This window comes from Mustela lutreola, chromosome 12 (genome assembly GCF_030435805.1).
Source record: "Mustela lutreola isolate mMusLut2 chromosome 12, mMusLut2.pri, whole genome shotgun sequence".
NCBI classification, from domain to species: domain Eukaryota; kingdom Metazoa; phylum Chordata; class Mammalia; order Carnivora; family Mustelidae; genus Mustela; species Mustela lutreola.
Window position 1 is genome coordinate 19,000,401 of NC_081301.1, and position 15,465 is coordinate 19,015,865.

Genomic DNA, 15,465 nt, shown 5'->3' on the forward strand with positions numbered 1-15,465 from the left:
ACAGTCTGTATGCAGCGTTCACAGCCCCAGTCACAGGAGAGCTGCTCCCCCGGCACTGGCTGCCGCCCCCACCTGTACCACTCGGGACTCCGAGAGGTCTGCAGCGAGAGGTGCCCTTCCGCCAGCCGTGCCCCGGGAAAGCACTGTCCTTGCGTATTACTCCATAGAGAGTTCCCTGGCATCACCTCGTGACGGAACACTCGGCTCTGCCTCCCTTCTCGGGGGCCCATCAACCTCCAAATATTGTAGGAAGGCTCCCTCTTTCCCAGAGGACACATAGGGGTTCCCGCTGGCTCCCTGGCCTTGCTAGGATGGTCACCACAGGGCTGCGGACATGCCACAGCCTGCATTTCTACAAGTGGACTTGCTGAGTCAGAATGGATGCATTTTTAATTTCAATAGATATTGCCAAATTGCTGGGGGCCTCTGAGGCCACAAGACTTAGTTGGCTGTGGCCCGGCCAGAGGCAGAGGTGAAGTGCTTGGGGCCAGAGAGCAGGGATTGAGCAACAGAGCCGCAGATGCTGTGCAGGCGTCCGCACTCCCCAGGCGAATGAGGATCCAGTCAATAGGTGGCTAGAGATGAAGTTCATTCGTTTATTTGACAACAGAGGACCCTGGGTGTCTGCTCAGTGGTGGGCATTGTACCAGGCAGCAGTGAACACGGTACACAAGATTCCTACTTAGGTGGCCTAATTTCCTAAAACACGATTTGGGGGTATAGGAGTGAAAGCCCATGGGATATTGGAGCTTTCCTAACTGCTGATGCGACCTTGAAAGGGGTCTTATGACAGGTGTGTGGCCCAGTCAGCACCCATCCAAATCCTGCCTCTCCAGCAAGGCCCACCTCCTCCCCAAGGCCTGATAGCATACTCCTGCCTCTTCTGCCAGATGACCTTGACTCCACATTCTCACTGTATGTCACTCTAGCATGAACGCCCATGTGGACCCATCCGTCTTCTGTGCTGGGGAGGCACAGCAGATGTGGGCCTTTGGAACTGGCTCTCCAGGCTCCTGCACTAACTGACACATGAATGTGAACAGGCGGGCTCACCCCTCCCAGCTTTGGTTCCCTCCTTTCTGGAAGGGGAACGGTATCTGCCCAGCTGAGAGATGGTAAGACTTAGAAGATGCAGCGCCTACAGGGAAGGCTTCGGTGGACGTGAGCGGCATCCTTGGCCAGCCAGGCAGAGCGCCTCTCGCCTTTCTGGAACGTCAGCATGCAGTGAGTCCTGGCACCAGGGCACGAGGCAGTAGGGGCCCCACACGAAGAGAGAGAAGTGAAGAAAATCCAGGCAAAGGTGAGTAAAACCCAGTCAAGTTCTCTGGGGAGCAGGCTTCAGTGGCACTGTCCGGACAGATTCACAAGGCTCTATGTGGTGAGCCCAAGCCCATCCCCACCCCAGCCTACCCTGGACTGTTTACCCGCTCTGCCCCCAACCCCAAAAACCCCTAAGTTCAAAGAACACAGAGCACTTCTCAGTTCCTCCTAAACCCCATGCCCTCTCTCACTTCCAGTTCTCACGGTTGCCATTCCTCTCCATCTGGAAAGTAGCCCCAAACCCCGTTCCACCTCAACACCTGACTGATGGACCCATTCTCAGGTCTCAGGTAAAAGGGCACTTCTTCTGGGAACCCCGTTCCTGTCCGGACCCCAGCCAGTCACCCTCCCCCCCCACTTTCTCCTTGTTTAACCCACAGACACACCGAGCATGTAATGTGGTCATTGTTCAACGTCCCCTTCCCCAGAAAGAAGAAACCTTTGGCGCCCATGGTCCCAGCTGTCCCCCAGCCCCCTGCCCTCAGGATGTGCCACGGGCATCTGAAATAGTGAATGGAATCGTCAGGCCTTCAGCTACAGGTAAATCCAAGTAACCACAAGCTCCAGCCAGAGCCACCATTACTCAGCAGTTGCAACATCTGTTCTGTCCTGTTTGCAAGGGTTACAGACACAGGTCTGAGGGCTGGCTACCAACTTCCTGCCGCCCTGAAGTGAGAAGGAATGCGGCTCTTCCCCCCTGGCGGAGTCCTCAGGTGTGGCAGCAGATGGGGCATAGGGGGGCCTCAGAACCACTGGGTGAGTGAGTAAAAAAACAAAGCACAGGAATTAGATCTTAGGCTGCATGTTCTAGATTCACCGACTTCCTGACTCTTAGAAACATACCACTTAAGATGTTGCCGTGGCCTGAATAGTTTGAACAACATCACACAGAGATTCAGGTCGGGAAGCCAGGCAGACCCAGGTTCAAATCCAGGCTGTGCCACTAATTGGCTCTGTGACCTTGGGCAAGTGATTTTACCACTTTGCACCTCAGTTTCCTAATGTGTAAGGGGAATCATACCTACCTCAGAGAGACGATGGGGAAATTCAAAGTGTATATAAAATGCCTGGAATGCTTGCTGATATAAAACTGATGTTAGTAAATGCAAACTATTTTTAAAATTATTTCCAAAGCCCCCCCGACAGAATTTTCATTGGAGAGCAACTCCATTACGTTGACTTGAGATCCTGGCTACCACACTGCGCAGTGAGCTCTCCAGGACGAGATCTACACAATATAGGTCACCAGCACTTGGGTGCTTAGAACTAAACACACAGCTGTCCTTGTCAGAAGGTATGCGGGCAGTAAGACAAGTCATGTGCTGTTGTTGGGAAACTGGGTCGAAAACCAGAAAAAAAAAAATTACTCTGAATTCCTGTCAGAGAGGCCTGGGTGTCAGGCATCTGTTTCTACACAGCACAGGAAAGCAAAAGCCATGGATGGGTACAAAGAGAATAAAAGAGGGAGCGCGTGCATCTGGCTGGGAGGGGGTGGGGAACAATTGAAAGTATTTGGTCTTTTAACTAGAGATTTTCACCCTCTGGTCTTTACCTTCGAAAACTGCACAACAGTAGCCAACCCAGTCGTGTACTTGGAACAACCAGCCTGGCTTCGCCCCTAATCTTATCTTTAGCTGCTGCCACATGTTCCAGAATGCTGCCACTCTCTTTCCTTTGTAAGTTACTTTCAAGTAGAAGGGGTGGCTGGGGGCCGGGGTGGGGAGTGCTGTGTGCCCCTGGCCCTCCAAGCCCACCCATCCCCCTCACTCATTCCCTCTAAACACAGTGAGCTATTGAACTGATCTGATCTTTGACCTGCCAGCCAGTGTCCTTTTAAGTTTTTCACAAGCCAGAGATGATAGATGTTGACATGATCTGGCAGCTTCCTCTCCCAGAACCACCGGCCAACTCTTTCAGTAAAGACCGCACCTCTCCTGCTCTTCAGAGCAGCCTCTGGGGGAAGGGGAGTGGGAGGGAGCAAAACTGGAATTGCCTGCCTGAGTGGAAGCTCTTTTGGCAATTTCAGAGCCACTGAAGTGGTAGATCAGTTGAGAGGAAAAAAACACTCTGAGACCTGCCAGATTGTCCCTGAAAAAGAGGAAAAAACAGGAGAGGTCAAAGATGGAAGAGCAAGCCAGACTCGTCAGAGCAGGTCCTTCTCACCAAGCAGCTTCCATGGACTTCTGGCACCATCAATCTCCTGGCATAGAAGACCAAATGTGCTGAGAATGTCGGCTGTAGCCTTAGGAGGCTAAGGCCTCCAACCACTAGTCCCGGGAAAAGGCTGCAGGCAGAGCAGGGAGGGTTTTCCATTGCAGCCATCAGGCTGATCTGATTGGACTTGCTGCCCACTCTGCCACTTCCCTGCTCTGTGACCTTGAGCATGATAGAAGCCTCTCTGGGCCTCAGCTTTCCCATGACCGGAAGTGGGATCACACACTTGAACTGCAGGGGTGCTGTATGTTGACTGAAGCGCCTGGAACCTAGGCTCCTTCCCTTGAACATCACAGGGGTTCCACATACGGCCTCTGACAAACAGCATCACCTTTCAAAAACTCAGGGTGTTTTTCCTGCCCATGGAGTGGGAATGGTACATCTTCAGAGAATTTGTAGGTATTACACACAAGGTCTTTCTAGAAGCCATTTTATGCCTTCTACCAAGAATTTAAGTAGGTCTGAGCACTGGCACCACGGAACGGCCAGTTTCTGTGCTTGTAATGGGCAGTGCTGAGGGCATCCTGCTCTCTAAACACCAGGTTCACGTGACACGAAATTGCCCGGAGGAGGGGCACCTGACTGACTCGGTCTGTGGAGCACAAACTCTTGATTTCAGAGTCGTGATTTCAAGCCCCACGCTGGGCGAGGAGCCTACTTAAAATAAAATTTAGAAAAAGAAGAAATTGCCCCGAGGAGCAATTAATCTGGGATGTGAGATGTCAAGGGAAAAGGACCACACAGGTGAGGAGCATAAAAGTGGAGCTCTGTCTGCTCGGTGCCGAGCGCAGGCTACGGTTGGCACAGATGCTCAGCGAGACCGCCAGGCTCGGTCTGGGCCCCAGCACCACTCATCTTTGCAACCTGCCTCACAGCCCACAAAATAAAGTCGCTATGTGGATTAGGTAATACCAGTGCAGTTCAGACATCAGCCAGCATGGAGAAAGCTGTTAACAACTGTAGCATTGTTTACTCACTGAATATCCAAATATCCCTAGGCTCTCCCTTCTTAGACCCCTTGCAAGGTTAGGTCGGCTCATGGACCCCTGCTGGTCAACGGGCTGAGAACAAGTGTCACGTGTCATTTCAGGACCGGGGCGTGTAAAAGCTGGTGCTTATTTGCCAACTTCTCCTTCCCCTGCCTCTGCCATCATGGAAACCACGTGCTAAGATGGTAGAGTGGCAAAGTGGAAGTAAACGGAGTCACTGACACCCCCAGAACAGCTGCCCTGCAGTCATACAACAGTGTAAGAAATAGACCTTTGGATTAACCACTGGGATTTCAGCGTATCCTCTAGGGACCAGTAATGGCTAGTAATAGACGTGCAAATCAAGGATGATTAAGACGGAAAAGGAAAAATTTTATAAAAATCAAAATTTTTGCTGAGTACCTGGAGTGTTCCAGGAATCACGGTGGTACTTTAAGAATTACTCTAGGACACGGTTCTTAACTAGGGGGTGGTCTGGGCCCCCAGGGGATACCTGACAACAGAGGTTTTCTTGGTTGTCACAGCTGAAGGGATACTACTGGCAACCAGTGGGTACAGGCCAGGGACACCACTGAGGGACCCTGAAAATGAAAAGTCAAAAAAAAAAAACACCCTCCCATCACAGCCCAGACCATTCTTCTGAGATTAACGACTAGCACTTATTTCTTCTATCCTCCGTATATTCAAGTACAGGCATGTGAATATCCTTTTTTATGTTCAATGGGAACAAATCACACACCGTTCTACATGTATGTGTATATTAGTTCATTCTACGTCAGAACCATCATCTGCCTTAGTGGCCAAAGAACCAAAGAGATGCTAGTTTCTCATGTCGGGCCACAATGGAAGGCCCTCCCCAAGGGAGATTTTAGAACAACTGTCCTGGTCCCACTCCCAGAGATGGTTTCAACTGGCCTAGCAGGATGCAAACACCCACCATTTTCCCGGAGTTCCACCAAGCTTGAAGGCTAGAACTAGTTCCCCCCATCTGTGCACCAGCTCCAGCAACCTCCGGACCTCTCCGGGCTCACTCTCCAACCGGAAGACTTTCTCCAGTCTCACTCCCTCTATTCCCTTCCCTACCCTCTCTGAACATGTTCTCACCTCCCTTAAACCACCTCCGCCATCCACCACTACTGCCCCTCTTCCCCCTGCCCTTCACGGCCAAGTCTTTCCACTCACATTCCATTCACTCTTCAGACCATTTAAGTTCCTCTCTCCCAAACCACCAAGCTCTCTTCAGATCTTACCTCTCAACTGACCCTGGACCACACTCCTAAAGGACTTATGTTGCTTCTTCAACTTTACCAACGTTCAGCTGGTCGGCTAGAAGTGAAGAGTCAGGCAGAAAGGTAGGTTAAGTAGAACCCTATGAACCCAGGATGAAAATACAGGTGGCAAACAGGTTAATACTGCATCTGAACTGGTGAATGCAGGTGTTGCTCCTTCCTGCTCCTCCAGTTTGGGAAATCCGAATTTGCAGCAGGCAGAGGTGGACTTTGCGGCACTCAGCAACACCAGGAGTCAAGTCCCAACCAACCCAGGTACCACGTGGATGACATTAAAATGGAGATGTTTACTAGATATCCAAACCAAAATAGCAAAGACGCAATTGACAGCTCAAGCTCAGGGGAGAGATGAATATAAACACGAGTCTTCAACAGAGATGGTGTTTAAATCCATGAAGAGAAGTTGGGTTTCAACAAAGGAACGAGCACAGAGAAGTTCAAGAACAAAGCCCTGGGAAGAGTTAGAACTAAAGCAAGAGGACTAAAGCTACGGAAGTGCCTCAAGAACTGATTGACCCTGTCAAACAGGACTGAAAGTCAAGGGGGAGGAAGACTGTACCTCTCAATGCAGTCATCACTGCTGACCTTGACACTCACTTTTAGCAGCATGGCAAGCCTGACTAGAGTGTTTTCACAGTCAAAACTGGAAAAGCTCACACGGAACTCTTTTGAGGAATCCCACTATAAAAAGGAACAGTAACTAGAGACAGACACAGCCTAAAATCAACCCATGCTGAGTCTCATAAAATGTGATTTCTTTAAAAGGCATCTAATGCTCTCGTCCTTTCTCAGAACGAGCAAGGAAATCCCAGGTTCTCTTCCAACTGTTCGTATCTACTAGAAATTATTTTGCATCTAAAGACTTTAGGCTAACGGAGAGTCACAGAGCATTTAACTCTTAAAAGCTAGTGTGAAGTTCCTATAGGTATTACAAATATCATGTAGCCCACCAGGGAAGACATATGCTTGGTAACTTGCCCAAGGCTATCCCAGGCCAGGGTGCTCTAGAGAAAAGGCAAACTGCAGGCTTACTACTGGTCGGATGCTGTTTTTTGAACCGATTGCTGGGTGAAATCACAAGTGACTTCCTTCCTGCTCAGATACATACCACAAATATCTTGCGTATGCGTGCAAATGTGTATGTGCTACATGTGCTAATTTAATTTCCTAAGAAGTTCTGCAGAACACCTGGGTCAAAGTGCAGTCTGCATTACCAAAAAGAATGAACCAGAGCGGGGGAAATGCATGACAATGTCTTTACTTTTAAATGATTATCAGTACACCAAGTAATAACATGTAACAAGTTCTTGAATTCTATCATCTAATAATTTTGATTAAGAGAAACTAAAAGCAGCCTGAACAATATATCCTAGTATTCGTTGTTCTACCCTTAGCCAGAAAGGACTATTTTAAGGCTGGCTGCTGCTTCACACAAGTTACAAGTAACTATTTACTACTTTTTCATAGATAAAGCCCCTGACCTTCAAGAAAGCTTTAGGGAAAAAAAAATTTAATCCCTTTCTTTCTTTAAAAAAAAAAAAAAAAAATTTTTTTTTCTACGTCTAAGAAAGAAAAGTACTGATATATATGTTGCTTGAGCTAAAAGGCATAGGAAAACAAACCACGTTTACACATTAAATTTCTAAGAAATATGAGGTAAAAGGAGAAAATCTTTGGATAAGCTCTACGTTTGTACAAAGAAGCTAGATTTGCTATTCTCCAAAAAGTGAAGGGACCTACAACATAATATACAGAAATAATTTAATGCCTTTTCCCAAGGATGTAGTTACTCAAGCTTTGCTGAAGCTTCGTTTTCCATGAAGGTATCTAACATGCCAATCTGCACGCAGAGCTGCTCCTTCCTCCCCTTATCCATTTATGCGGTAGTTTTCATGGATTTCCGGCCGGATATCACAGACAAAGGCCAGGAGGTTATCCAGGACTTCATCCCTGTTCTGCTGGAAGTAGGTCTGCAGGATGGTCATCTTCTCCTGGGTCTCCTTCTCCACTTCAGTGCTGCAGCTGCCGTGGGATCCCAGAGCCTGGAGTTGGGGGGGGGGGGGGTGGTAAGGACACACAGGGAAGGTCAGGTTGGCACTCCGGCTGGCGCCTCCTCCTTAGTTCTGGAGAAACCAAGTCTCAGCAGGGGATACAAATAATCAGCAGTGGGCCATGTAACCTCGTGATTGACGAGCATGTGGGGAAGGTGGTGTTCCTGGTTAACGGAAACAAAAACTGAGGCAATCACTTTGGTGGCCAACCTTCAACCATCTATCAAAAGGTAAACTGCACAGCATTTCCATGGCTCAGAAATTACCCTGGAGAGCAATAAATTCACATGCTCCAGAGTCTAACGTACAGCCCTAATCAAGACTAGAATAAACCCAAAGATCCCATACCTGAGGACATAACAAATTATGGTGCATCTCTACCAGAGAACGTCCTCGGCTATAAAGATAAAGTAGACATGTGCAGCAAAATGGAATGAACTGTAAAATACGCAGTTTAAGGAGGAAAAAAAAGCAAGATACAAAATGGTGTCAGTGTGGTTAGTAAATGTGTTTCCTTGTGTGGTTTTAAAAGGGGAGATAAATCATGGTATAGTAAAAAAATAAGAAAGAAAACCGCTTAAAAATAAAAAAAATAAAAATAAAATAAAATAAAATAAAACACAAGAGAATGCAGTTTTGGAGGAACAGGTTCTGCATAACTGGTTCATGTTCCAGCTCTGACATTCTGCAGCAGGCTCCCCAGTATTATCAATACACGACACCTATTCTTTCGAATATAAATATTCTAGCAGAATATGCTAGAAACTATTAATAGTGATGGTTTCTGAGGAAAACTGAAGGTCTGGGTAGGAGGGAGACTATCTTCATTGTCATCCTGTTTTACTGCTTCAATTTTTAATCATGTCTTACTCTTTCGATCTCCATTCACAATTTAACACACACTTTAACACACAGTGATGGATAAATTTTATCCTGGGTCTTCATGGTATGGCTGGCTTTCAGTCAAGTATAGGCCTACTTTGTTAAAATGAGAGCTATCAGGTTCTTCTTCTTACTAAAAGCCTTTATTAACAGGTCAATAACAGAAGGAGAAAGCCATAAAAAATACTTTTCTTGGAGGCCCCAGGAAAGGCAGGCCCTGTTGGAACTTACCAGACCAGAGAAGGCAACCCAACCAGAGGCAGAATGGAGGCCAGGGCCCTGTCCAGGGAGCAGCTGACCCAAGGTGCTGAAAGAGGGGATGGCTCGGACCTCAGGGAGGGATTGCGCAAATGCTGAGGCCACACAGGGAGTGATGGGGTGAGGGGTTCCCACAGGAAGCCCAGAGCACCGTGTTCCCCTGCATAGGCAGACAGGCCTCCACGCAACTTACATACAGAGCAGAAGGAGGGGTCCCCCAGAAGGAATGAGGGTGGGGAGAGTTCATCCCGGAGCTTGAGAAAACAGCTTAAGGAAGTCTCCCTAACAGGTTCTTGAAGACAAACTTTTTTGTGTCTGACCACTTCTATCTTCTAACTTGCTCCTGCCTCTTTCCGTGTGCATTAACTCTAGCCCTCCCTAGCTGTACGCACATGACAGCGCACAAGGGGAAAGCCTTCTCTCGCATGTCACCTAGTCCTCCATAACCTGCACAGAGGCCATCACTCCCCTTCTCACAGATGAGGAAACCGAGGCTCAAAGAGCTCGAAGTGAACATGTAAAGACTCTAACCTGCGTTTCCTGAATCCACACTTGGGACTCTTCGCATTTTATTGTAACTATTCATACTGGCGGAATAGAGAATTAGCTCAGTTGCTAATTAGCTCAGTTGCTAATTCTTATTTTTAAAGGTCCATAACCCTACTGGGGTGGGGGTAGGGAAAGAGGGACATGATCTCTTTTCTGTGACTATAATCCACAAGCCAGGCCTCAGTCAGCTGTGTCCAAGCTGAAGGGGTTACACTGAACACCGCTAGGAAACCTCAGAGCTCAGGCCTGCCCCACAGCATTGCTCCTGTCTCTATGAGCAACAATGGCATCGATGTACAAATAAGCCGAGGCAGGTCCCTAACATGAGGACTGCTGCAATGTTTTGTCAACAGTCTGACCACTGACAGCACCAATCTGCCTCAGTTCAAGAGTCAGGGACACTTCAAGTTTGAATAGCACTGGGGCAGTCCAAAGATGGAGGACACTTTTGCTACTTACTGCAACAAGGGAGGTATGTGCCTTTCATCACTGGACTTGGGCATGGGATGGTGTGTGTCTGAAACCAGTGAAGGTCACAAGGTAGAACTTGAGAATGAAGCCCACAAAGACAAGGGCAGAGCTGAGAGATGGAAATAATGTCCTGAGAGCATTACTGAAGCTCCTGGATCAAAACAGAGTTAGCCTTTCACCTGGCTCTTTAATTACACAAGCCAATAAATTCCATTTTGTGTAAACTAGTTTGAATTGTTTCCTGCCACCTGTATCCAAGAGTCCTGATAGAGTTTCTTTCCTCTGTGAAACCCTTCTCCAGCCTTTCCCCTTTCCAGAATTCTCCCTGCTTCGTGATCTGTTGTTGTACTACTATCGCATGCCATCTTCTGCTTCGTAGCCCAGCCCACACTCTTGCTAAGTGTCTCTACCACACTGGAGTGGGCTCCAGCTAATGGACATTATGACTGCCACAGCCCCTCTCACAGCTGTAGGTCTGCATGACTCGCACTTTATTACTGTCTCCCTGACCATGAGACTGTAAGCTAAGCTCCATGAGGCGGGGACCGAGTCTATGTCTGTTCACAGCTGGTTCCCTAATATCGGGCACAGGTTAACATGTTCAACAGGTATTTGTGAAATGATCTGAGTAAGTGAAGACTAGGATTCAAAGTTAGTTAAAAACTGATCACCTAGTGACTCAGCCTGGACATTTAATAGTCAAAATTTCAATTTTCAACCAGAATCACAATCTCCCAGCTCTGATGCATATTTTGAGAACCTGGGGAAAAGGGGAGAAGAGGAAAGCCTCAAGACACGAAAGCAGTAATGAATATAAACCAGGCCCACCGCAGCTTCCTTGGCCTTGAACTCCTTCTCTCTTTGCAGGCGGTATTGTTCAATTTCAGCCTGAGCTTCTTCTTTGGCCTGCTTCAGCCTCCGGTTCTTTCCTGTTTTCAAAGGAAAAATCTACATCAACAAGTGGTTAAAAGACAAGGAGAAGAGGAAGCAGAGACTAAGATGGTAAATTCTAACAGTAAACAAGGAAAAACTTGTATTAAAGGTACAGTCCCAAGACACATGCATAGAAGAGGGAATTCAGAGATAACTCAAGAGTATAGGTTCCTGCCCTCTCCAGGCTGTACTTGTGATTAGGTAAAAAGGATCATCTTCCGTAACTACAGACTATAAATGATGGGAAAAAATCTGCAGTGTGTCAGAATATTCTCTCAATCTCCACTACTCAAAACCAAGACAAATGGGGGATTTAGCCATCTGGGGAACTCCTCCTCTTCCCAAGAAGTAAACACCTAAGGATCCCGCTGACTACAACTGGGGCTCTCCTTAGAAGCTGAGCAAGGAGACTAATATGCTCCCAAGGGACATCAACCTAAAATGTAACTAATGAAACAGATGATGTAATATTGGAAAGGGAAAAACCATGCCTGTGTGCAAGGAAATAAGTAAGGAAAGTAGTTCTGGGAAGGAATCTGGAATGGGGGACCCTGGACGGTTAAGACAAGCATCTAAGTGAGGAAATACAGGTACTCTGATTTCTTGAAGAGAATAAACATACAGTTTGAAAAATTCTCTAGATGCCATCAGAGCCTGTATGAAAACAGACCACAAGGCCAAACAGCATAGAGTCTTTGCTTTGAATCTTTGCTCACTGGATCAAACTTCTCTGATACCCAAATGGAGAGGGGGAGAAGAGTCTTAGATGATCAACCTGGGCATTTACTTAATTTAGAACATAAACCATCCTGTATCTAAGAGTAAGCTTTATTAGACATCATTGTATATCAATTTCTCAAATCCCACTCAAACCACGTGGGCAAATGAAACTAAATTTTACCTCCCACCTCCTAATGAAGAACAGGATGTATAATGACTCCACAACATCAACACACCATGACATTTCTGGTAAAAACAATCAACAGATGTCTCTGAGCACCCAGAGACTGCTTCTGCAACTGTATTTTACTCCAGTCTTATTTAGGGCCTACTGCTATCCACGTGAGACTATTTCTACCCCTCTTCTCTGCATGCCATCCTCATCAGCTACATTCAATGCCATTATTACAAAGCCAAAGATCTTTTCCAATCTACAAATAACATTTATGGTTCAAACATTAGGCTAGCTCCACATAACTTCACAAAACCACTGTCCTCGTCACTCCCAATCCCCACAGCTCTCTGAATTAAGATAAAACCATTCTCTGCCCGTCAGGTATCTTCAAAGTTCAATTCTGATAGGCTTCTTTGAAAACCAAAAATAAATATTCAAACAGGAAATTACGTTTCTAAGTTTATTTTTCAGGGAGCCAATTTTTTTTTTAAAGATTATTTATTTATTTATTCGACAGAGATCACAAGTAGGCAGAGAGGCAGGCAGAGAGAGAGGAAGGGAAGCAGGCTCCCTGCTGAGCAGAGAGCCCGATGCGGGGCCTGATTCCAGGACCCTGGGATCATGATCTGAGCCGAAGGCAGAGGCTTTAACCCACTGAGCCACCCAGGTGCCCCCCAATATTTTGTTTTATTCCAATAAAATAAACTGTAACACAATTCAGTTTTGTGGTACAAAGCAACGATTTCACAAAAAATGCAGGCTGGACCATTCTGTCACATCAATTCCTAAATGGACAAGTTAACTCTAACTACATACAGATCAAGAAAGGCAGTGATTCTTTTCAAACTGTAGTTCTTGTCAATACTTCCGTTCCTAATTACTGCAAATTCTGTTATGTACACTAGCTATAAACTCACTCCTTTAAAACAGATTCATTCAGTAAATACCTTATAGCTATCGGAGATATACAAGACCTTACACCAAGCTTGATGAGAGAGAAAAATGTAAAAGGTGATCCCCACCTCCAAGACACTCAGAATTATTCTTACCATACTCCAAGTGTTTGTTCCTGCACCTCCCCCAAATTATCTCACATGCTTCTCAACAGACACAACTTCTGTTACTAATAAGTCATCACGGGACAAACGCTAAGTCATTCTGGAAATACTTTATAAAGAGCATGATGAGAAACAGTCTATGAAGAACAGAGAACTTTCCAGTTACCAGAGCAAGAGTAAAAGGCTCGTTCCCATCTCCGGTTCCCTCAATGAAAGCTTTTCCTGTGAAACACACAGTATCACACAACCCCTCATCCAGAAATTACATGAAATGCTTGAAATCTGCTTGGGTGTGGAATAAAAGTTTACGTCTTTTAACAGGAGAAAGACCGAGACCGAGGAATTACTAAGAGTAACAGTTCTTGCTATTTTATCCTTGCATGGAAAACGAAGCCTCTAGGCTACTATGCTGCTTCCCAGGATATGGTCAAATCCTTTCTCTAAGCCTCACTTCACCCATCTGTATAAAAGGGATAAAAATACCTATCTCGCCAGATGGGAAAATGAATACATACAGTTGAATTTGCACACAGTCCCTCCAATCCAGGAGCTTAGTCTAGTGACTGAGCAACATAAAAAAAACAAGTTATTGCACAGCGATGACAAAATAAGGTCTTAGGAAGGAATCGTGGACTAGCCCAAGAGGAGAAGGACAAAGCAGGGATGGCTTCCTGGAAGAACCGCTGCCTACATTTTGAGATCTGGAGGACAAGTTAAGTGTTAGATAAAAGAGAGCAGAAACTAGAAAAGAGAATTTCCAAACAGAGAAAAGAGCTGTGCAAAGGCTGGCAGGTCACACAGGCATCACAGCGGTTCAGGATGCCTGGAGGAGAGAACCTAAAAATGAAATAAGGGAAGAAAGCTAGACCCAGGTCCAAAAAATGCGGCCTACACCCTCTGAAGGAATCTGAGCTTTATTCTTCGGCACATGTTTGCTGACTGTGATGTGCATCCCAGGGAGGGCTCTGACTGCAGTGAGGAAAATGGACTTGAAGGAGGTGGCCTTCTCCCACGCACCAGTCTAGATCAGAACCACCTGTGAAGTTCTTGAGCCACCTTACATTTCTCAACTCTAGCCTTCATTTCACCTGCTACTAACCCACCCAGTTATCTGCTTCCTTCTCTGGGACTCTGAATACCGTGTTGATAGAGACACTGGAGCACCGCGCCAAGGCGTCTGGCACATATTAACCACATTAAAAAAAAAAAAAAAAAAAAAAAAAAAAAAAAAAAAAAACCTTTTTTAAAGAAATCAACGCACCAGGCTGGTACCAGAGCCTCAAAAAATCTAATGTCCCGGACTAAGATGCTAGCCGTAGGGAGGGGGAAAAGCGAAGAGCCATAATAAACATCTAGGCGACTGACTAAACGTGGCGAAGAGGAAGAGACGTGGCAAGAGGGCTGTTTCCAGCCTGAGCAACAGCATGGACGAGCTCTGCACACTGAGACAGAGCAACACAAAGGAGCAAGTGACGGGCAAAGACGACGCGTTCCCTTTGAACACCCCCTCCCACACCCCTCCCAGATCCCAAGAAGGTCAACCTACTATTGTTTCTTCGTCCTATCCACTACCCGACATCACAGCTTCCAGTCGGCCTACAAGCCTTCCGGAGTCTCACGTCCAGACAGCTTCGAGACTCACAAGCTTCCGCGACGGTCACCACCCCTCCACGCCTCAGTTTTGGGGCCTCATCCACGATCTCTGCACCCACGCCACGCCTGGCCGCCCCGCCTCACCCCACCCCGCCCCGTAACTCACGCTTGCGGGCCTCCGACACCTTCTCGGCAGCCCGCTTCTCGGCCTGCAGCAGCTGCTGGATCCCCTGCGACTGGCTGGCCATGGCGGTGGCGACTCTAAGGCCGAGGGAAGCGGCCTAAATCGGTTCGAGCGGGTCCCTCCGGTCAGCTGACCCAGCCGCCTAAGATCTGCGCCTGCGCTCTGCGCCAGCGCCCCGCCCACCATCACGTGACGACCGCAGCGCCGCGTCAGCTGATTGCACTCGGCGTCTAGTGACTGGAGAGGGAAGGGGTGGGGCGGGGAAGGAAGGGCAGAGCGTCGCGGCTGCGCCTGCGCAGGATCTGTCTTCTGCCTTTCACCCCTCCCCCACTCGGCCTAGTCCTGCGCCAACCTGTGGCTGTTCCTTCCCTGGTTCAGTTGGGGCGCGACGTCGTTATTGCTGTAATCCCTCGCTTTGCAAAATGCCCGCATTAAGGTCAGGAGAGAAGGAGTCAGGCCAAAACACAAATAGCTTCCCGTTTTGCACCCTGCTTCACCCTCTCCCCCTTTCTGGAAGGTTCCTTGGCACTTGAATACATTAGGAGGCATATTGAGAAAAGTTTTACCAGGCTCGGGGCATAGAGCGTGGATGGGGAATAGGGTACTTGGGGACAGATCTAACATTAATATGCTGTGATTTGGGGGAGGATGCTTTTCTTTGCTGTATCCCAGTTTAGGGCCGAGCTGGACTATTTTCCATAAATATTTAATGATGCCTGCTGTGATCCTAGACCACTGTTGGTACTGAGGAAATAGCAGAGAGCAGGGTTGATGGAGAG

The 15,465-nt window shown here is 47.3% G+C and overlaps 1 protein-coding gene across 1 annotated transcript; it reads right to left on the minus strand.

Annotated features, from left to right (window-relative positions):
* Positions 1-7,344: 7,344 nt before the first annotated feature.
* On the minus strand, positions 7,345-14,846 carry ATP6V1G1 (ATPase H+ transporting V1 subunit G1). The gene is made up of 3 exons (XM_059141454.1): positions 14,669-14,846; positions 10,852-10,952; positions 7,345-7,854 (listed from the first exon to the last, which is right to left on the minus strand). Exons 1-3 carry the CDS (start codon positions 14,748-14,750, stop codon positions 7,681-7,683), a joined length of 357 nt encoding a protein of 118 aa, XP_058997437.1. The 5' UTR covers positions 14,751-14,846; the 3' UTR covers positions 7,345-7,680.
* Between the last annotated feature and the right edge of the window lie 619 nt (positions 14,847-15,465).